Below are 21,715 nucleotides of genomic sequence, written 5' to 3'. Positions count from 1 at the left end.
AGCTGGAGGTTGTCCTAGCCACTGGCCTGCAGCCCTTCAGTTAAGGGATCCAAGACGAAGAGTTACACCCACCCTGAAGTAGCCTGGAGGAACACCATGGCCTCAACCAGAGGGCTGACAGACCGCTGGCTCACCCATCCAGAACATTGCACTGATTGACCAGAAACGTCTATAGACATAACAGTTGTACATGGAACTGACAGGGGAGAGGGAGTAGGGGCAGCAGAGTAAATTGTTGGATTGACTTAACACGAGTGGGAAGCAATAAAGCTCCCTACCACACAAACTAATGACTACAGCATGCAGGCAGGGCGCAGTCCCTCCCGCTCCCTCTTTTTTCTTCCTTTTCATTCCGTCTCTGTGAGGAGCTTGGGAAACCTGACCTTTTCATCCAAAACATAGGACAGAGATCTCACAGTGAACATAAAATACCTCCCTATTTTAAAATTGATCCAACCTTTTGCGGTTGTGATAATGCTAATGCTCCTGTTGTGCCACAGACAGCTGAATAATATTAATGCACATTTCACAACTACTAGAGATGACTTTTCTCTGACCGTCCACTTTTCATCTGTGATGATTATTTAGTGTTTCAAAGGCAGAAAGACATCTGACGCCATCCATCACACCTGCCGGGCTATATTCTCTGTATGTCAACTAGTAATGACCAAAGGCAGAAACGGCATCAGAGCACAGTGAAGGCAGCGGATGACCAGAGGGAGGAAGAACTAGTTCAAAGGGTCACACGCTGATTCCCTTTGTAGGTGTGTTCGGTTTCTGACCTGCAGGTGTCCAAAGCCTTAAATAGTAGCTCTTGCCCTTAATCAAACATAAAAGGGAGACAGTATTGCAGACCTTGGCTATGAAAGAGGGCAGGATGACTCAACAAGAAACAGGTGGACAGAGGTGTGAGCTTCCACTTTCTCATGAGGTTCCCCGGTAGCTTGTCTGGTATTAGGCGCACCACGGAGACTTTGCCCTGTTCAAATCTGACCGGTGGCTTGATGGTGTGTGTCTACTTCCCTCTTCTGCTCTGGCTTTCTTTTCCCTCTGTGGCTCCAAACCTCTGCTGTAAGAATGGATTTACTAATGTTGAAATAAGTTATCCTCTTAAGACTGACCACTAGAGCATCTGATCATAAGCTTTTTTTCTCTGCGGTTTATATCTCCACCTGCCTACGAACATTCATTCATTCATCTTCAACCGCTTATCTGTGGTCACGGGTCACGGGAGGTGCTGAAGCCAATCCCAGCTCACATTTGGGCGAGGGCGGGGTCACCCTGGACAGGTCACCAGTCCATCACAGGGTCAACACACAGAGACAGACAGAGACCAACAACCACTCACACTCACAATTTAGAGACACCAATTAGCCCAAACATGATGTCTTTAGACAGTGAGAGGAAACCGGAGTGCCCAAAGGAAAACCACACAAACACGAGGTGAACATATATACTCCACACAGAAAAGACCCAAGCCGGGAATCGAACACATGAACTTCTTATTGTGGGACAACAGCGATAACCACTACGCTGCCATGCTATGAACAATTAATGATTAATGTAGAATCAATTATATTTGAATGTATTCAAGAACAGTCAAGCCCATTGCCACACAGTGCAGAACATTATCCTCTTGCCTTAAAAACAAATGCACACTATATTTATGGATACTCTTATGTCATCTGAACATCTGATTTCATTTAGCATTTCTCCAACCACTCAATACAGGTTAGGTAATCCCTTCTTAAAAGATCTGTTTTATTTCATTCTAAATTAAAATAAAGTTTTAATGCCAAGAATGTCAAAGAAAAAGGTTTCTGGAAATATCTTTATTTCTTGCTGAGACATTAAATGAGAAAATACTACAACTCTCACATCTGCACGCTGCAGCCATGAACTTTACAGGTTTGTTTTCACGCAAATTAAACAAACTGACATTAAGTTTTTATTTGTGAGATTTAAGGGTACTGTTTCAAAGGAGCCAGGCTTTTTCCATTTGTTTGCAGTAACTACGCTAACCTAAGCTAACCTTCTTGTAACTTCATTTTTAGCATACAGACAGAAAGCAGACAGGCCTCCTTCAGATGGACACTGAAATGAAGTTTATATGCTATTTGTGAGATTCCAGAAATTAAACCTCCTCCGCTCTTTTCCTTCAACCCCCCGTTTCTATTTTATGGCTGTCATGTGACAGAGTTGTCTCCACGGGGAGTCAACCAAAAAACGAAAACAACTGTGAAAATTTTTCGAAAAAGAAAATCTATAAAAACTATCTCTGCCAATGTCAGTTTTACTGTCATATTGTATCCAATCCCAGCTCAACATCAATTTTCCATGTCAAAGTCCGCTGATTGTTAAGCTGTCATGTCTGAATACATTCTATATTTTTCTTTTTTTTTTATGTTTTACATGTGCAGTCCAGTTAGTTTGAGAGTTGCTGTAATAAGAGTGTAATAAAACAGTTGTTGTAATAATTGAACGCATCTCATGACGATCATTCAGTGATCTCACACGCGCTGATCAAACACAGACTTATAACCCCATGAACATGCTGGTGTCCACCTGTGTCACGACTGAAGGAGACGACAGTCCACAATACAGCAGCCGCAGATATGCAGAGAACCGTCAGCCATCTGGATGGTGTGCAGCGGCCTCTGGAAGCAAGTTCTCTACCGGAGGTATGTGTCTTTCATAATTCCTCTCTTTCTCCAGCAACAATGGATTCCTATTTTTTTCCACTGATTCTACTTTCATCCCAAAATGCTTTCTGATGCTTCAACAAAAGTACTCCCTTATGGGACACAAATACTGGATAGAGGAAGATTGTCAGTGAGAGTAACAACAGCCAAGAGTAAATATTTTAGTTTTCATAAGGAAAAAATCATTCTTCTTTTTTTTGTATTCTTACTTCAGTGCGGTTTGGAGTAAGCTGAGTTAAGTCAAAGCTGGATCAGACCGAGGATGTGGGCAAAGACGACACAGCAGAGACTGTAATGAGGGCACACAGGCTGGGGAGCGGAGCCATAGTGTGACATATTAATCTCCTTCCCCTGGAGAACCGGCACCACAACAGGTAAAAGTGACAATTCAGCTTGCTGTTGTCAGCACAAGGTTTAGTGCTCAACCTGGTTCGGGACCGATCTCATTAATGTCTACCGTTATTTTTACAATGTGTATAAATGGTTTGGCTTGGGGCTCCCCTCCCCCTCCAATTGCATCAATTTTCTTGTTTGCTTCTAGTCTTTGTGTTCATGTTTTGATGCTCATCAGCTGCTGCTTGTAGTTATAACTTGCAGCAAAAAGTGAAAGTCAAAACCTTAACATGTTTGCAAACTCCCCAAATAATTGCAGACTCAAAAGATCACTGTGCATCGATTGTTCTTTATGTTGACTTTGTCTACATTTGCCTGACATCAGCAAATTGAATGTCAGTGTTCAGGGGCTCCTTGCTAGTGGATCAGGGAATGCTGCTCTCATATTAGGCTTTTCTTCATGTGGCTCTCTGCCATCTTTCCTTCATTACACCATGGGCCTAAAAACCCCCAAACCAACGTTACCGCAGCCCAGGCATGTGGGTCTCCTCTGCACAGTACGCCATCTCATCCAAAAAGGTCCAGCGAGGCAAAGCGTGGTGTGATGTCATGGGGCAATATTCATTAGCAAAACTCCCTGTGAACATGGGAAAATCCATGCAGGTTCAGAAAGACATGAGCAGTTACGGTCCCCTGCAGCCAACAGTGAAACTGTGAAGGAGCAGCTGGGAGTATCTGTTAATGTGTTTGCCAGGACAGAAATGACTAATTAAGACTGACCAGATAATCTGATGTTACACTCTTGTAAACGTGAGAGTGCTGAACAGTTCCCTTCCTCTTGAACGGCATCCACAGTGATATCACTACAGTGGTTTGGGCCCCCAGAGATGAGCTGTTACACACTGTTCAAGACCCATCATTATGGGCTGCAGAAGCATCCACTACAAAATCAAAAGCATATTCAGTGATTTTGTAATTCTGCATACAGCTCTCATAGCACAGTGAAGACTGTTGGACAAAAGACAGCCAGAATTTAAAGGTGGTCTCCTTCCTGCGTTTGCCATTTTTAAGATATCAAATGCTTTACACAAGACTGTTAATGATGATCGCCACTCGCCACAGCTCCAGCTGTCATTGTGCAGAGTGTACACTAAATATTACGCCACACTCCAACGAGTCACTTTATTATCACCATCAAAGCAGCTCCCAGCTTCGTGCTCACTCCGGTGTGACGTGAGAAGAGCCCAACAGAGTCAAACACAAGATCCAGCCACAGTATGGAGTTTCCACGCGCAGAGAAATGAAATAGGTCAGATTTTCAAAGTATAGCATATCTTAATGGTTCCTTAATGACGCTTAAATTCCACTGAAGCCCTGCCAGCGTTGGAGAGTGAAACCAAGCAAAAAGAGCTTCACAGATCCGATACATACTCAGTCATCTCTCAGTAGGATAAGGTATGTCCTTATGATGTTTGAATATTATAGGAATTGAGAGTTTTATCTTCAGTGTGTGGAATATATATATATATATCTCAGCTCAAACCTCTGTCACTCACACACACACACACACACACACACACACACACACACACACACAGAATATTATGTTAAACAAACAGTATTGGAGCTTGATGTCGCTGACTTTTTATAATGTATATAACTACTTTTTGTGAAGACTGAACACAGCATTACAACCTTCCCATTTATCTTACACTACATTAAAATAGCTATGGTTAACAGTTTCTTTGCAAAGTTGTCCGTCTTAACAAATTTCAGCGTTTAGGTATGCAAAAAGATTTACCTCATTACAAAGTTATAAGCATTTCACTTACAGAAGAATAGCCCTACAATTCTTCATCATGAAGTGGATCACATCTCACATCTTGAGCTACTTTTGAAATATCAATATTTCTGGTGAGAACAAGAAAAATCCTGAAAATATTACTGTCAGCTACAGAAGAGGGAAAAATGTGATTTAGCTTTCATCCGGTCCCTGAGAAACTCAAAATTCTCCTTGGTATCTTCTCATTTTTTTCCTATTGACAATCAGGCCTTGGGAGCTTTGTGCAATACGTTGGACATGATTTATTTTCTTGGGTTGGCAGCACAGAAAGTCACAATTCAAATTTCCACACAGAAATTTCACAGCTCACGGCTCCCTCAACTTTGATTATTCATAAAATGACCCTCTCTGTCAAGCATCAGTGTCCCTATTCATTTTTAACCTTCACAATGTCCACCTCAGATAAAAATCAGAGAATAAGAAATTCTCTTATACCTCGTATCAGAAATCCAATATGCCTTTTGACCGAATTGAATTGGATGGGGCAGGTCAGCTCTCATCCAGCAAGTGTGAATATGTAAATCACTTCTATCTATTTTGAATCTTGAGCAGTAATCCTTGTTCATGGAGAAAATCAAATCACACAGCATCCTCGGCTGATCCGTGTATATATATATATATAACTAATGTGCTCGTTCGATGGTGGGACAGAAACAAGCAGGGAAGAAGAGATGAGAATACTGCATCATACCCTGGACAACATTTTGAGTCTTGGTCTGTATGGATGTTGTCTTTTCCTGTGGTTCACTCTGTTACTCAACAACCCCTTCAGCTCCTCTCAGCTGCACCAGCTGCAGCAGCCACTGTGAAGTCTGTGTGATAATCTTTTTGCCCCCTCAGGGGATAACCCTTGGGTCAACATCACTTGCAAGTTCCTCAGGCATCGACCTCTCTCTGTCTCTGTGATTGTTCTCCAAGAGCCAGAGGGAGCAAAGGGCAGGGTCCATCTTAACACCCCTGTAAACCGTTTTTACAGATTAATCTGCCTTACAATATCACCCAGCAGAGAACTGCACTCAGGGTGTCAGAGGGCATCATCAGTCAGGAGAAGAAAAGCACGACAACAATGGAACTTCAGGAAAAAGTTCTGTGAAGGCCACAAAGTTTAACTCCGTGCTGTGGTTATCTAAGGTCCAGAACATGTGATCAGCAGAGAGACCAGGGCTCACAGGCAATGTGCTGTCCAGAGTGAGTCGGGGCACAACCAGATGTCACACAGGTAGAGTGCATTTTGTGTGCTCCAGGAAAGTACCAAAGTTTACGTTCACCGACCACCTGGCCAAATCTGACTGCTGGCATACTGCCACGCTACAATCTCACTATCAGGGTCAATATAAGCTTGAAAGGTGATCCAGCATAGCTCTGACAACAAGAAAGGTAAAGGCCACAATAAAAAATATTGTGCAGCACTATTGGAAGACGAAAAAGGTGGAAGGGAGGGACGAATGCCTCAATGTGGAACGTACTTCAACTTGAATAAATTAACTTAGTTACGCACTGATTGCACTAATGGAGCCCCTGGCGGCCTTGCATGTCCATTATGTGATTACAAAGGTATGAAATTTCTCTTTCCAGTACAGTAGAATTTCTAGACATCCTCTTTTGACTAACCCTCCTGTTTACCAAACCCCCAAAACACCTCACCCACCCAACTGTAGTTCAATGACTTCCTATACCTCCTGCCTCCTGCTCAGAGCTGTTGTCATCCATCTTTTCAAGTGTTGGATGTTTCAGCAACTGTGGCAGCGCCGCTTTCAGGTGCCGCTTAGCTTATTTGGTTGAAGCCCCTGACAGGCAAGCAAATAGAGCAAATTGAATGGATGCAGCTTTCCCCCTGCCAGCGGAGCCCACCCTAATAGTTCACTTTAGATCTCAGCTCAGCCCTCTTTCATCTGTCTCTCTCACACACACACACACACACACAGGGAAACAAAATGCGCAGTGTCTTGTTTTCAAGCTCTCAGCCCAAGTACTTTTCACAAAGTTCTTATATCCTGCCTTGCATCTGCTTCTCTACTCTCCCTCGCCCTCACTCGGTAACTATTTGTGTGTCAGATTGCATACATTACACAAAACATGATGTGGGTCTGTGGGGGAGAGCAGCAGAGGTTGAATCTAGCATTACATTCACAGTGTAAGTTGTACAGGTGTGCACAAGTTTTCAATAGCAGAAATCAGTTTGGCAATCAGTCCATTGTCACCTAGAGGCCATCAATTATTTACATCCCAGTTGACGAATCTGTCTGAGTTTGCCCTTTTCAGGGGTGCTTGTTGTTGCACCTGGTATCCCCACTGAGGTGTCTCATTCCTCCTCTCAGAAATATTTGTTAATGAAGGTGAACGATAATAACAGGAGGAGCAAACCAGCAGAGCTACTGGTGGATGTAACTCCTCCCACTCCTGAGATACAGACATGAAACTCGAAGCATTAATCATAGATTTCACCCCGCCCCCAGCAGGCGGTAAAACAACATGGTTAATTACTTGTTAAATCGTTAGACTGCACATTTCTGATAGCAGAAAGGTAACAAGCACCACAATGCATGAGCGAGAGATTTGTATTGAATTTCCTCAGAAAAAAAAAAAAAACATGAATAGCCAACACAACAGTGATTTAATCCCACCCACTTAAAAATATATTCGTGCAGTGCACATAATTCAAGAGAATTCCTTGCTTCATGTATTTTTCATTAGGTGTGGAGATTATCTGAATGCGAATATCCCTTTCAGCGCCCAGGAAGTCATCCGCCCAGCAGTGAGTAAGAGTCAGTGGAGCAGACCGGTGTAGCCGAGCTGATGTCACATCATGCCAGGTATAGAACGAACACACACACCTGTTTGGCCAAAGGGAGTCAGCGAATGAACTACAAAAATAGTCCAGTAATAGTTTCTTGTGCATTAGCTTTGGTTTTTGCTCATTTAATTTTACTTAAAACTTTATTTAAATTCCCAAGCAGCAACTGGGACACATGACTCCTTTCTCTAAATCTCAGTCAGAAATTCTTTGTATTAAAATCTATAATTATTACACAAGCGCATCGTTTTCTAATGTTTTTAATCAGTCCTTTAAGATCTAACTATGGAAGGTTTGAATGAAGAACTATTGAGTTCTTCTTCATAGAAGATAGGCACTGTGCACTGCCAATATCTGCCATAACAATGCAATATAGTGAAATGTTTCAATTAATTTCAATAAATAAGTTTGTTACAGTTTACATTGCAGTTTTCATAGTGTCTGTTATTCTGCCAATCACTGATCCACTTAGAGAACAAAATTTTAGTAAAACAGGAACCAGCATATGTTAGTAATAGAGAATGGACTGAACAAAATGGACATGCACCTTCCCCTGTGGTAATCTGTACCATATGGCTTTAATTCAGTTGGGGGTTGAGAAATCTCACTCAGTTGGAGTAAAGGATTGGGAAGACCTCTGACATTCAGTTGTTTAAGAGTACATTTTGGAAAGGAAATTGGTTGGCACTGCATACATGGACGTTATGTTGAAAATGTTGAAAATTAGAAATATCCCAGGCATGGTCTTGCTGTCTGAGATATTTCTAATTTTCTGTCTCTCAGTTTCAACCTCATGCAGCCCTGTTGGCACTGCAAATCAAACTGCAGTTAGAGATTGTAGTTCGAAGTCGAGTAGATCTGTCATGGCTCTGCAACATATGTCTGTTTGCAGCATGACACCCCCCCCGCAGTCCTCCAACAGGCCCTCCATGACTACACTGACAGAATTATTAGAGTCCTGGCAGACTTGTAGGACGGGACAAGGTTACCTCAACTCAGCACTCATTCTCCATCAAGGCAGGGCAAGAGTGTGATTTCGTTACATCTGCAGTGAATAAGAAAGCTGGACTGAAATAGATGGAAGAAAAAAAAAAGCACAGCAGAGAGAGAGCAGGGGGAGACATGTAAAAGACTCTCCATTCACTTCATGATTAGTCTTTCATCTTCCAATAAATCTTTCAGGTGACCAGCTCTGATTGAGGTAATTGCACACTATAAAATAGAAAGAACAAGTGCAGTCACTTTACTCAAGTATGCATGCAATAGTGCACACACAGTCTGAAGGTCAGTGCACTGAGCTCTCATGGGATGTAATGGGATGCTGTTCCAGTGAAACAGAATCGGTACTGCATCAGCACAAGCATCACCTATACGCTGTTTAAAAAAATAAATAAATAAAAAATAACAGAAAGCCTATATAATTTATTGAAAACCAGCAAAATGTCACATCCAGCTAAGACCATAGCAACCCCTTTTTTAAGTAACAAATCAAATATAATGTAGAATGCAGCCAAATGTCAGTGGAAATGAATAAGTAATGTCCAGGTTACACTGCTAATAGATTCAAAATGAAAATGAGGAATGAGAGTAACTAACTACAAACTAACAATACGAACGGTTTGGTTGTAACAGCATTATAATCCTTTTGTAAAGCTCTACGGCAGTTTCTTTTCCTCCTTGAACAGACCATAATGCACTGCAGCAGGGCAAGTCATAAATAGGAGGTGCGACTTGACGTCAACAAGAAAAACTTGCTCTCTTGATTTTAGTATCACTATCACCTTCACTACTGATCTCTCCATAGGCAACTGAGTAAAACAAGTTCAAGCACATCCAAAGGATTAGTAAAGGGCATTATGGGAAAATTGGAAGAGCAGTCACTGATTCACAAGTGCGGTTGGCAGATTGAGGGACTGTTTACATAAAAAATGCTTTTGCAGTTGCTCTGCCTAGTAAACCTGACTTCTGATTTCAAGGCTCTCCCTTTCATTTTGATCCCAAACCACTGAACAACTTGGAAAAGATTCTCTAACGTCATAATAAATGCAAGTGGTGATCAATGTATACCAGTGTACAGATCCATATATCCAAGCATAATTATGTCCTCCAGTAAAAGTATGTTTTTTCCGTGGGAACCCCAGGTTGTCAAAAGCAGCGTGTGTTTATTTTTGTCACATGAACTATATATGCTCCGTGTTTTTACAGCTGATATATTCATCACGTGCAGGGGTAATATGTGTAAAATAGACTCAAATGATTGTCCAAGCAGTCAAGCTCACCTCAGAGATCCCAGACATGCTCACACCCCCATGGGTCAGTGTGCTGTAGAAGTGGATTATAATAAAAACTGCAGGAGAGTTGAACTGTGGCTGCAGAAAGGGTGCATCAGAGGAAAACACCTTAACTAATCCTCCGTCCCAGGGAGAAAATGTGATTAATATTGCTGAAAGGTATATATATATATATATATTTTTAATTTTTTTTGAAAATGCACCTATTCCTGTTGTATATCTGTCCATTAATGGCAGTAAACTAGTCTGAGGGCTGACATATAGAGACAACCGTTCGTGCCCACACTCAGGCCTTCAGGCAAATTACTGCCAACAATTTAGCCAGAGACTGTGGGAGGACGGGCCCAGAGGGAACCCACACAGAAGGACCCCAAGGCCCAGGATGCGAACCAAGAATCTTCCTTTTTGGGGTAGATCATCTCTTATCAAAGCTTAACTAGCTTTTCAGTCATCCTCTGTTTACTTACACATGTAGAAGATAGAAGATCAGAAAACACAGGGAAACCCACTCCCTCAGTCTGTAGGTAGCAATGTCTCCAAAGTTTCCTAATCATTAAATCATCTGTGTTACACATCATGTAATCCCTCCATTAAACCACAAACTGTAACATGTAGTGTGCGCAGACTTTGTTAGCATCATTCAGAGCCACGCTAGCTGTTTGTTCCCTTGGTTTTAAGCTAAGCTAACAAGCTGCTGGCCGTAGCTTCATAATGTATGATGTACAAATGCAAATGAAATGAGAGCGCTCTAATGTAACTCTCAGCAAAAAAGCAATAAAAAAAATAAAACCCTGAATCCTTCAACTTCAACCAAATCCACTTCCTATCATATATTCAGCTCTGAAAGTCCATTATTTAGTGAGCAACACTGAAGCTAAAGTGATCTGAACAGAAAGAGATTTGCGAGCTCTTCATCCATCCCAAAGAAGAAATCTAAGCTTTGTAAAAGAGGACCCAATGGCTACACTGAGCAGATAAGAGCTGCTCTTTTCACTGACACAGTGATTGACTTGCTCGCTCTGCTCGGTGCCAGACTGCTGGTTGATTTGGGGAAATGGGAAATTATGCCCCAATGAGTATTATCAGCAGAGGATAATCTCACACACACTGAGAGGAAGTGAACGAAGACTAACGAATAATGAAACTTACAATTGGCCCTGACTGTCAACTTTGAGATAAATGGACAACAGACCTATCTGGACTGGCAGTGTTGCCTAGAAATAACACTGACCACTACAGGTGACAGTACACAAATTTGTTTGGGTCACGTAAATATTGTGAAATTTCATTCACAGCTCACCAACTGTCAATCCAGAAATATTCCGACGTGTCCTGACATGCAGCTTTCCCTATCAAACCTATCACTTTCCTAGGCTTTTTCCTGACACTGAACTCACATCAAAGACGTGAGAGAAGTTAAAAGCTTGCTTAGCACTGTCGTCTTCATAACTTCCTGCCAGACTGCTTGATATTTAAACAGGATCTTTTCCCTCTATACAACAATAGGGGAGTATTGCATTGTATACAACAACACAAAAAAGAAACCAGTGGATACTGATGCTTCACCTACCTAATCCGCTTGCTGGTACTTGTTTGCTCAGACTCTTATTCCTTCTATAATAAGAAGTACACATTGCTTGTCTGGGTCTCATCTGTCACCCACTGCTTCTTTTATGGATTTTCCTGTTTTGATCCTCGCCATCTGTGCCTCTTCCTCTCCCTATGCATTTCTTCCAAAGTCGACATCATGAACAATTCATTCTTAGACACAGCTTCAGTGGATCTGGCTCTGTAGTGCAGAGTAATTGTTAAACTATTCTGGTCTAGCACCGGTAAGAGTTAATGTAAAATCCTGAGAACAGGTGAATTTGCCAATTAGAAGTTATTAAACAATCACCCAAAAGATTTAAAAACAATTCTCTCCCTAAAGGTGGAGATAAAGCTCCCTCCATTATGTTACAAAGAGGTTAAAAAATAAAAAAAATAAACTGCAGTTTTTATGCTAATGGCAAATGTGAGTGATTTTAAGAGCAAGTGTACACTCTTGGTTGACATTGTCGGGGCAATAATGTCGTAAATCTAATTTTGGTGTAAAAGGTCGAGCATGAAAATTAGAAAAAAATACTTAATTAGTCCTGGCTGCAGCAACTGCAGCAAGAGCTTTTTCTCAGATGACCTCACAGTTTGGTGCTGTTGCTTTTAGCCTCAAGGAATATTGATTAAACTGGCCATGATTATAATATTCAGCTCTTTTTTAAGTTAAAACGGGACACAATGTCACCAAGTTTATACTGAATAACCCCAGAAAGGGTCCTAAACAGAATGATATTAATCTTTACTTTGTTTCTTCTCAATATGTACAAAGGTGCTCTTACACCCACATAAATAATACTGAGCTTACATCCTCCATGCTGCATGAGTGACACCATGACACATTCTCATTCAACCCTCTTAGGTGCATTACAGCCACAAGATGTTACACAAGGCGAAAACACCCCATCTACCTCAGCGAGCAGAATCAGCTGTGTTCTATCACCTGTCTCTTCTTGATCATCTGAAGTAAACTCGGCTGGAGCTCTCCCTTGCTGTACCAGACTCCATGTCATATCAGCATTCCTCATTTCCCCTCCAAACTTGCAATTAATACCAGATCTGCTCCTGGGCCACGTGCGATTGTGTGAGTGTGTGTGTCTCCTTCTCTGTGTGCGTTGCTGTGTGCGGGTTTCCTCATCACAGATATGTTATAGCTCACTCCCAGACATCATGGGGACTGGTTTCCACCGGTACAGAGTGGTACCGTGTTAGACCACAGTCATTCCTGTCTGCCTGCCTTCACCAAAGCATGTGTGCACCAGGCACCGACCTCGCACACTGACTATTGGGAATAAGAGACCTTTGAATGGAATGGGATCTGCAGTCTCTCACCCTTGTGAAGCTGTACTTAAGAGTGCCACGGTCCATAGCAGAAGAAGGAGAAAGTGTCAGTATTCCACACATCAGACCCTTAACAAGTTCCCTACTTAGCAATGCAACTGATACACACCCAGTATGATTTTGTCTGCAGTCCATACTTTGACTACATCATGCTGACGGTAGAGCAATCAAAGCTCTAAAGCAGTGTAACTGGCAAGCAGCAATGCATTAAACAACAAAATGCTGCAAACTTAGAAAACAATCAAGTTTTAATTCCCTCAAATTATCAGGAATATGATTTGATTGAACGCAATGAAATGGCTCAAAGCCCTGCACACAACAAATGACAGGGAGTAGATAAGCAAATATCTTCATTGTGAACCAAGTTTAAAAATTCAAGTCAATGAAAATCTAATGAATCAGGCATTGAAAAGTAAAATCTGTCACTGCTTACACTCGTAACGCCATAATTAACTACTGCTTTCTGAGGAATGTGCAACACTCCTGTAATTTTCTATTTTTGTGTACCCACTTACCCCGTTTGCCTGTTTAGATGGTGATTTTCCACATCTGCCAAAGTCTATTTAAAAGACTCAGATAGGTGTGGATTAGTGTCTCTGACATCAAATGATGTTTTGCAGGCAAGAAAAGGTAGGCGCAAAAAGAGAACAATGCCACAGAGCAACATGTCTAGTTGTTCAAATGATCTTAAGCTACCTCTCAGCAGCGTAGTAGATTGCTTGCTTGCTTCAAAGATGCAAGTTGTTGACTGCTTGAGCTGCTAACTCTCTGAAATGATACATTTCTTTGTATGACCAATGAAGGTTAATGCAAATATGAAAGAAATTTGGCAAAAAAAAAAATGTATTATTAACAGCTTGTGCCTGTTTGGATCACATCACAGTTTTTCAGTTCATCAATGAATTGTGTTGTTTATAGAGCATGTAGTGATAAAAGCTTTCTGACAATAATTGCAATTCATATTTATCCAGTAGTTTAAGGCTAAGTGTCAAAGTGTAAAAAAAAAAAAAAAAAAAAAAAAGTGTTGTTAAAAAAAAGTCAACTGCAGAGACACTCAAAATATTTCAGCATCAATTGGTGCATGTTTGACTGTCTGTCCATGTGAATAAGAAAAACAGACTAATAAAATAAAATAAAATGGGTCTAGAATTGAAAGGAACACTTCTGTACTTGTTTTACAAAATTCTAGTGTGAAATTTTGCCTTAAATCTTTCAACACAACCAGTTCTGCCCAGACTTGAAAGTCATCTCACACCTAAAGTGCAACTGAAAATTCATCCTCAGGGTGGTACCTTACATAGGGGTGAGCAATGGATATCATATTTTCACAAGGCATTTTTTCTTGACATACTTGTCATTAAGGAAATCAAAGAATCACTGTTTTCCAGGGTCTAGTGGGAGCCCTAAGAAATATCCCACCATATAGAGTAGTTTCCTGCTCTGACAGGATACCGCTGCTGAGGAAGGGAAACCCTACACCCACCTGCAAATAACACTGAGTCAGACACGGTGAGAGGAGGCCCTGACATCTTGATGTATGTGTATGGCTGAGTGTGTGTGCGTGTGTGCGTGTGTGTCAAGCTGCTGAGTGGGAGGCTGGCCATATGTTACATGTGCCAATGCGGAACTGTGAGCTGCAGTAGGCGCAAAAAAACATTATAGTGTAAAAGATAATTATAGATCCCACAATGAGGAGTTGCATATTAAATCCTGAAGAAAAACATATATAGAAATAAATACATGAAGGATGCACGCTCTCAGAAAATAAAATACATGTATTTACATTTTGAATACAGTGAGAAAGTTCATGATCCTATACCATGGTAGCAAATGTGACTATTTCCCGAAATCTCAAACTATTGCCTTCAGCTTTGATCACCTAAAGAGACACCTTCCTCCATACTCCTAATAGATGCTTAGATAGAGGAGATGCAATAAAGATATTCATAAAGGCCTCCTCACAAAGTTGGGTCCCTGGCGTTAGCATAATTTGAAAAAGAAAAAAAAAAAAGCACCTCAATTACTCCCACTTGGCAGAGAGAAGCAGAGAGAATGGATCGGGCATTACACAGCTTCAAATTGGCAAGGTTGGTGGATCCTTTAAGGTCAGCCCACCCTCAGACTGACTGGGTGTTTGGTTTAACTGGGAAGACGACAAATGATGTGCCTGTGTCGCAGCATCGTTTGTCACAGCAGATAGAGTGTACCGTGGAGTTTAGAGGTCCTGAGGTGTCGCAGTGAGAAATGAGGTGGAGTGCAAAAGCCTCCATGACATGGAACTTCCTATAAATTGATTCAGTCGCACACCTGTTTGTCTTAAACCTGCAAAACCTGAGTCGACCTAACCACCATTAGCTGCCAACTACGAATCAACAGCTCAGCCTAGCTCAGTTTTTGTGCTGCTTAAAAGCTCCATTGACATTTATTTGTTATTCTACAATCTGGATTTTTATTTGTAATATAAAATGTGAAATATAGCCACTGGAGTATTTTTTGGCAATTTTATGCCTTTAGTATTTGTAACGAGAATGGAAAAGGGACGGAGAGAGGGGCAATGGCGTGTAGAGAAAGTGAAAGTGAACTGGGGACGTGCCCTAACAAGTTAAATATCACTTCACCCAAAAGTTAACATTTATGCTCATAGTTACAAGAAATGACTCCAATATGACTTAGATATTTTACAAAATAGACTTTTCAGTAGCAGACCGGTGCCATTCAATGCACCACACTCAACTCATGCCAAGTGGTCTGATAGTGAGGAAATTATGGGCTCATACTATAACCTCCAATACTGTGCAGTCTTGTTGAGCCGTCTCACCATGTTTGCACTGTGTCAAGGGATGCAGTCACAAAGTGACAATGTACACCATTGTCACATCAGATAAACACATTATTATGAGTTTGATTCTGCACAGCTGCACAACTGAAGCCTCACAATTAAAACACCATTGAAAGCAACATGCAGAGTGTAAACTAACGTGTGTTTAAAAATGCTCTTCTCGTGCTGCCCGGCTCTGGTTGGTGATTCATCAACAGTCACAATCTTTCTTTCTTTCCCTCTTCCTCTGTCCATCTGTCTCGCTTTCTCTTCCTCAGTCTATAACTTTGTTTTATTCACATCATTCTACATAATGCACGATAGCTCACCGTTCCCCCAAGGCCTTTCATTGCGTAAACCTGTTACAAGAGCACTTTTATAGCATCCATCAAAACAGAAGCAAGCATGTGTAAGTGTGGTTTGTGATCTATCGCTGCTCAAGCTGTGGTGAAACCCAAATACAATAAGACTTTTTTCAAAGCGCACACCAAGTATATCCTAACACGTGGAAAACCAACATGGAACCTATGAAGAAGGTACTGTGTGTACCAAGGTCCTCTTTGGGCAGCAGTAAAACAAAATAAAGCCAGCCTCTCATTGTAGCAGACAGGGGGATTCCCTTTCACTGAAAACTGCCAGGGTAGACGTTAAACCTGGGCATCTCAGGCCCAGCTTCCCTTTTTCTTAACAGCCAAGCATAAACCGGTACGAAGAGAAAGATATCTGAGAATAACTGCAATACGACAGTGAGCAGATATGAGTGATGGGAGGCAAGAGGAGTCATCACCTGCCTGCAGCTCTGTTGTACTTAAAAGGAAGGACTCATTCAGCTGAAAAAAAAAAAAAAAAAAAAGGTCTTTCAGTGTCAATTCACTGCTCCACAAAACGAGAGCCTGGCTGAGCTATAACCTTTTCATGTGCTGCAAGTGACTATAAATACTCATAGTGGGCGACACATAACTTAAGCAGACTTTCCTGTTGGATGGATCGCTTTTGTGACACTGGCGTTGTGTGGTGAGGAACACCCAGTTGGACTCTCGGCATCCATAACTCACCGTTTGCGTTCTTCCCACAGATCAGGTGCTGCCAAGGCTGCAGGGAGCCCCAGATCTCCGCGTCACTGTTCACGGCCTGCTCCACGCTCTCCGCGCTCAACTTGGGCATCCCGTTGTCGCGCTCCAGCACGGCGCTGCGCAGCACGCGAGCGTACACCTCGCGAAAGAGGCTCTCCATGCACGCGGCCAGGTAGATGGCCGCGTGCTCGTGGACCCTGACCGCCACCCGGCTGTCAACCATCCACCTGAAGAACTTCCCCACGTTGAAGACCAGCCCGCAGCGTGCCGACTTGCCGCGGCTGAACTTGTCCTCCTCGGTGCTCATGTTGTACAGGGACAAGGCACCGAGGGCCGCGCTGATGCAGTTCACCGAGACGGTCCACGACAAGGCGAGCTTTATGGCACTTTGGATCTCGTATTTGGTGCATTTTGCATAGCGCAAACTCAGCCGCTGCGCCTCCTTGGCGACCCGGACCAGGGCCCGGCTGACCAACGCCGAGAACCGGAGCAGGACGTCCTGCGGCGGGGTCGGCAGGCTCGCCTCCTCGTCCCTGGTCAGTGCGCTCGCCACTTCCCCGAGGCTCCACGGCACATCCTCAAGCTCGGGCAGTTTAGCGCACTGCACGGTGCACTCCAGGATCTCGGCGTCTTCGACCAGGACCGTGTTAACAGTGTCCAGGCTGTTGTGTCGACTGTGCATCGAGTCGGTTAGATGCCAGTAATTCGCCCCATGGGCATCCGAGCAGCACAGCGACGCACTGGAAGACCTGAAGGAGTCGGCGGCTCCACCATAACCCGAGTCCAGCGTCAAATCCTCCAGGGTCCTCGCTGCTGACTTGCTACACCTTGCCATAACTGCACTTCATACTGCAAAAGAGGGCTCAGGGAAAGTGCAGGAAAATATTTAGATCGGCGCAGTTTGGATACGGATGCGTCCGGCTAAACAGACTGTCGTGGTGTTTTCAGCGAAAGTCCAGCCGGTGCTGTGGCTTGAAGTTAAAGTGGAGTATCTCACTACAGTCCATCCACAGACACACTGACAGAAGGGGGCGAGGCCACCCCGAGCCGAGCACAACTGTCAGCCAGTAGACTTCAGGGATGGACGGCAGGGAGATTTCATTGGATCGCTTGAAATGTCCAATTAAAAGTCATTGTTGTATCTTTTTATTAAAAAAAAAAAAAAATCTATAAAAATAATAATGACGACTTCCGTAGTAAACACGATGCTCGGTTGAAACTCGAATTTTGGGAAATCCTGAAATCTCACAACGTTTGAATAGAATAAATACAGATGCCGTACTAAGTTTTAGAAGTAAAGTGTAAGGCATAAATTGCAATAAATAATAAATCACATAATGTGAAGATGATTGCTTTTATATAACAATGTTCAGAGGACAGGTCCTCCAGAGTATAAGGCTTTTCAGATATTTTCTCAGGGACCATGTCAGATGGTAACATGACTCAAGACCATTAATAATAGATTGCATGCATAATGTACCCTTTGTACCCTTTCCTCTGGAGGAGAACTCATTGAAAAGATTGGAATTACTTTCAAGGACATTTGCAGGGTTCACTCACAGGGTCTATCCTGGGCTATATCCATTTTGTTTCCTCTCACTAATCCCACAATCTCTGGTTCTGAGGAATCGACATAAACCTTCATTTACTTCTGTGCTATGGGCTGAAATTACAGCCTCGGCAGATACTCGAAGAAATAAAGTTTAAATTATTGTAGAGATGGTTTTAAAATAGAGCAGTGAGGTGTGTGAGATGTGTGCACTGAGAATAACTGCATTCATATATTGACAAAACCAGTTCAGTGCAAGTAGAATGTTTGGCTCCTGTATGAATAAAGAGTGTCTGAATCTTAACTGGTGGTAAGAATAATAACTTTATGATCTAGAGGTTGGTCATTGATATGGATTAGTTTTCATCTGGGATGCAGGGACTGTAGCTTCTGTATTTGACAGCAGGTTGGACATGATTCTGCAGCAATAGTGAACCCTGGTGTTGTGCAGCCAAACTTCAATTTGTCTGCAATAAATGCTTTACCCTTGGGTGACTTGACTCCAAACATATGGGACTGCATTTGGTGCAGAAATAAATCAAAGCAAGGAACTATGATTAACTGATAATAATAATAATAGATAGTGACAGTTTGGTAATAAAATCAAGCATGTATATGAAAATGGATCTCTCCTGCAGCCCATCATGCATTTAAACAAAATGCAAAATGTTTACCATGTTAATGTGAAATTTCTTTCATATCCACAAAAACATGCAAGTCATAATTTATTCATTCCTGGCGCTGCGGCCATCTTTCTACATTAATGCTGTTTAGACATTAAAAACATGTGCATATAGACGTATTTTCCAGGCTGAAGGTCATGGTCACATGGGACAGATTGGCCTCCAGGTAGCCATTTCTTACTTCATCTGGTATTATCACACAGTTAGGGAGATTACCACAGACATTGGAGGTGAAGCCAGGCTGTTATCCTTTCCCATAATTTTAATCATATTCCTTTACCTCCACCACTTCACTGGTGTCTTCGTGACAGCTCTATGCTAAAAGGAGAAAAAAGCCTATGATGTTGGGCACCAATGAATTAAAATAGAAAAATTATAAATTAAGTAAAAAATGAAAGTAGCTGCATCAGGATTTGCAATTTGCACTCTGAGTTTTGAAAAGGTTAATTTCCATAAAGAGCCATCACCTAATGGTTCGTCTGTTGGTTGGTCGGTCCAGATTGAAATATCCAAATAAATATATCTACTGGTTCACCATAAAGCGTGACACTAGAAACCATAGTGACGTGAGGATGCATCCTAATAATTTTGGTGATTCCCTGACTGTACTTCTGTTGCCAAAACAGCAGTTACCTTTCACTCATACAGAGAATAGCTCAACAGTTTCCGCATTAATTGTCACAACCTTTTGTACATTCATGGCAAAACAATGCTGTTATTTTTGTTGTTGAAAGAAATACTCAGAGAACTACTGGATGAGCAGACAGCCATAAAATGTGAAATGTAATATCCCTGGTGTTAGCCACAGCCTAACACTATAATCAGGTCAGGCACTGAGGAAGTAACATGTTTCTTTGTGTGTAACGGAGCTATCAGCCAAAGCTGTGAAGGAAAAATGTTGAAATTATTTATATTTCAAAATGGTATCTAAAGATAAATAAATGGAAAAAAGGACAAACGTTTAAATGTGAGACATAACTTTGTCAATGGCCTATGAAAAACAGTTCCTGTTTAAGACTACCATCTAGTGTCTACTTGCAAAGCTGCATCCAATGGCACATTTATTCTCCATTGAAGGTAGGCTCATCCCATGAAAGTATTACGTTTGAACACAAACACCAAAAACCGAGAAGCTGCGTATTTAACTCATAATAATCTGTTTAAAGGTATCCTTACACAAGCCATCTAAATACACAATAATGCCTACAATTCTCCACAAAACTGTTTTACTGAGAATAATGCACTAAACTATGAATTACTACAAAACACTCATCAGTGATGTAGCTATATTTTTGATGCCACAGAACATTATCGAACAATTCACATTTCTATCCAAACAGTCAGCACATGCCCAAAAGCTAATCCACTGCAGAGTTGTGGTCCATCAGCTTCCTATATTCTCAAGTAATATGGTCTTTGTTACCCATAATGAGTGTTTGCTGGAGGAAAGCCAGAGAAAGCCACCAAAAGACAGAAATCTGTAGACATATCCACTATAATTTACAGTGGAAGAGAACAATATGCGGCCCTGGAGCCAGTGGGAAGATTGTGAGCAAGTTGAAAGCAAAGAAAGACACTCTCTTTGGGTTAGAAAGCTTTGACCACACCAGTAACTGGAATAGCCACAGCACAGTCTTCATTGCCTTACATTAAGCTTTAATGCCAACTGTCAGATTCTGGTTCAGAATCACAGAATCACAGTGTTTCAAGCTGAGCTGGTCCATTTGCCTTGAAATCTTAAGTAGATGACTTGCAAAGAAATTGATATTACCAGAAATAATGTTGTGAACATATTAAAAGCCTGCACAAGTAGATACTTAGTATAACTGTAACTAATTGTCTTGTCCAGAGGCCTATTCAGTTGAAGTAATATATATTACAACATAATGCTCGATGGTAATGCAGTTTTTTCTTCTGGAGTCAGTACAGTTATTCCTCTTTCTTTGTGTCCTGTCATTCCCATGAGTGTAGCAATTCTTTAGCGAAGCTCTTTAATCCAACATGGTCAAAATGCATTATCTTTGAAAATTATATAAACTGTAAATAAACTATATACAGAGTTGCGTTTTTACCCTGACACAGAGGGATCCAAGTTGTTTTGCCAAGTCACCAACCATTCAACTATTTCACTGAATACCACAAAATTAGGTAGCAACAATTTGTCTGGTCTAACAAAATCAGCAATTTAAATATGCTGACAATCGCTTGTGATGGAACATTATTGTGTCGCCTCAAGTTTTCCATCAGCACGGAAATAAAATTAAACAATTTTACAAAATACTTGACATTTAAACAGCTGCATTAAAAACAAGCAACTCTATAAAGCAGAGCAACAAAATGGATGGCCATCATCTTGTGTTTACGTGCACTTCACAGTGGCTCAAATTTAAATTAAGATATTTCTGATTAATTAAATGATGTAGGCCACCCTAATAAACCCGTGTTCGGGTTTGAGGCTGCTAGACAGTTATTTACTTGGTTGATATTTAGATTGTTGTTGTTTAGATTGCGATTATTATTATTAGCCACATTACGGGTTTATGTAATTTAACGTGGGTCACATTGGTTACATATTATTGCCCTTCAGAGTGGGCGGGGCGGGACAATTTAGTCCAAACGCACAGCTACAGCGTAAGCGGGGCGCTCTGTGAGTTAAATCGAGCACACCTGATCCTACCCTGTCCTCGCCGCGCGG

The 21,715-nt window shown here is 41.7% G+C and overlaps 1 protein-coding gene across 2 annotated transcripts in view; it reads right to left on the bottom strand.

The window, feature by feature from the left end:
• The window catches only part of btbd11b (BTB (POZ) domain containing 11b), a 56,386-nt gene extending 38,602 nt beyond the window's left edge, over positions 1 to 17,784 (bottom strand). The window contains exon 1 of one of the 2 annotated variants that reach the window (XM_029523592.1): positions 16,771 to 17,784. In XM_029523592.1, coding sequence (XP_029379452.1) covers positions 16,771 to 17,623 — 853 coding nt within the window. In that variant the 5' untranslated portion in view covers positions 17,624 to 17,784. The remainder of the gene's footprint in view (positions 1 to 16,770) is intronic. The other variant, XM_029523591.1, reaches the window with a different exon arrangement.
• Between the last annotated feature and the right edge of the window lie 3,931 nt (positions 17,785 to 21,715).

Source organism: Echeneis naucrates, chromosome 16, assembly GCF_900963305.1.
Source record: "Echeneis naucrates chromosome 16, fEcheNa1.1, whole genome shotgun sequence".
NCBI lineage: Eukaryota > Metazoa > Chordata > Actinopteri > Carangiformes > Echeneidae > Echeneis > Echeneis naucrates.
This window is presented reverse-complemented; position numbering and strand designations above follow the sequence as displayed.